General features: G+C 59.3%; 1 protein-coding gene across 1 annotated transcript in view; it reads right to left on the reverse strand.

Moving 5' to 3' along the window:
* Window positions 1-6: 6 nt before the first annotated feature.
* The window catches only part of BAZ2A (bromodomain adjacent to zinc finger domain 2A), a 21,973-nt gene continuing 20,436 nt past the window's right edge, over window positions 7-1,543 (reverse strand). The window contains exon 25 of the mRNA XM_057388017.1: window positions 7-677. Coding sequence (XP_057244000.1) covers window positions 206-677 — 472 coding nt within the window. The 3' untranslated portion in view covers window positions 7-205. The remainder of the gene's footprint in view (window positions 678-1,543) is intronic.

The following is a 1,543-nucleotide window of genomic DNA, read 5'->3' on the forward strand; positions in this document are numbered from 1 at the left end:
GGACACAAGACCACCCCCCCAAAATATAGGATCAGCAGGCAGCAAGAGCAGCTCCACACGGGAGGCAGTTCATGAAAAACGGGGCGGGTTTTGGGGTTTTGAGGAACACCCCAAACCCTTCGAGGATAAACCAGGGGGGCACCCCTGCCTCCCCCAACCCCGGGACGGGGSTCAGCGCCCCCAAAACCCCCCCAAAACCCCCATCTCACGGGTTGGGGGTGGGTTTTCCCTGATAAAACTCCTGCCAGCGGCTCTGGAAGAAGCGGCGCATGGCGTGGCCGGCGCGGCCCACGGCCGACTCGTCCTCGTTGAACGTCCGGCAGTTGTCGAACACCAGCAGCGCGTCCGCCGCGAACTCGGCCGAGCTCGAGTAACTGCGGGGTGGGATGGGGTGGGTAGGGGTGGTTGGGGTACCCCAAAAGCTGGGAGGGAGCCCTGGGATGGGATCTGATCCCCCTGATAGCGCTTGAGGGACTCCAGCCCCAGGAGGGATCCCATTAAGCCTAAAAAAATCCCATTCCCAGGAGGGGACCCCCATGGGATCCACAGGCTCAGGACGGATCCCATTAAACCCAAAGGAACCCCATTTCCAGAACAGGACCCCCAGAGCACCCCCATCCCCAGGAGGGTTCCCATTAACGCCCAAAAAACCCCATTCCCAGGAGAAACCCTGACAACTTTAGGAGGGATCCCATTAACCCTAAAGGAGCCCCATTCTCAGAACAGGACCCCCATGGGACCCCCAACCCCAGGAGGAATCCCATTAATCCCAAAGGAACCCCATTGCCAGGATGGGACCCCCATGGGACCCCCATCCCCAGGAGGGATCCCATGAATCCCAAAGGAACCCCATTTTTAGAACAGGACCCCCATGGAACTCATAGCCTCAGGAGGGATCACATGAATTCCAAAGGAACCCCATTCCAAGGAGAAGCCCTGACAGCCCTGGGAAAAATCCCATTAACCCCAAAGGAACCCCATTCCCAGAAGGGAACCCCCATGGGACCCCCATTCCCAGGAGGGTTCCCATTAATGCCCAAAAAACCCCATTCCCAGGAGGGGACCCCCATGGGATCCCCAGCCCCAGGAGGGATTCCATTAACCCCTAAAGATCCCCATTCCCAGGAGGGATCCCATTAACCCTAAAGGAACCCCATTCCCAAGAGGAGACCCCCATAGGACCCCCAGCCCCACGAGGGATCCCATTAATCCCAAATGAACCCCATTCCCAAGAGGGAATCCCCATGGGACCCTCAGTCTCGGGAGGGACCCCTGGAATGGGATCTGATCCTCTGACAGCGCTTGAGGGACCCCAGTCCCGGAGGGATCCCGTTAATCCCAAAGGAACCCCATTGCCAGGAGGGGACCCCCATGGACGACCCCCCAGCCCCAGGAGAGGTCCCATTAACCCTAAAGAAACCCCATTCCCAGGAGGACCCCAAACCCCCAAAACTCATCCCTGTGAGGGACAGCACCAGCCTGGGAGAGACCCCAAACCCAAGAGGGTCCCTAAACCTGTCAGCACCAAAGAAACCCCATCCCC

This window comes from Malurus melanocephalus, unplaced genomic scaffold, assembly GCF_030028575.1.
Source record: "Malurus melanocephalus ecotype Western Australia unplaced genomic scaffold, MMel_1.1 scaffold_1494, whole genome shotgun sequence".
Lineage (NCBI taxonomy): Eukaryota > Metazoa > Chordata > Aves > Passeriformes > Maluridae > Malurus > Malurus melanocephalus.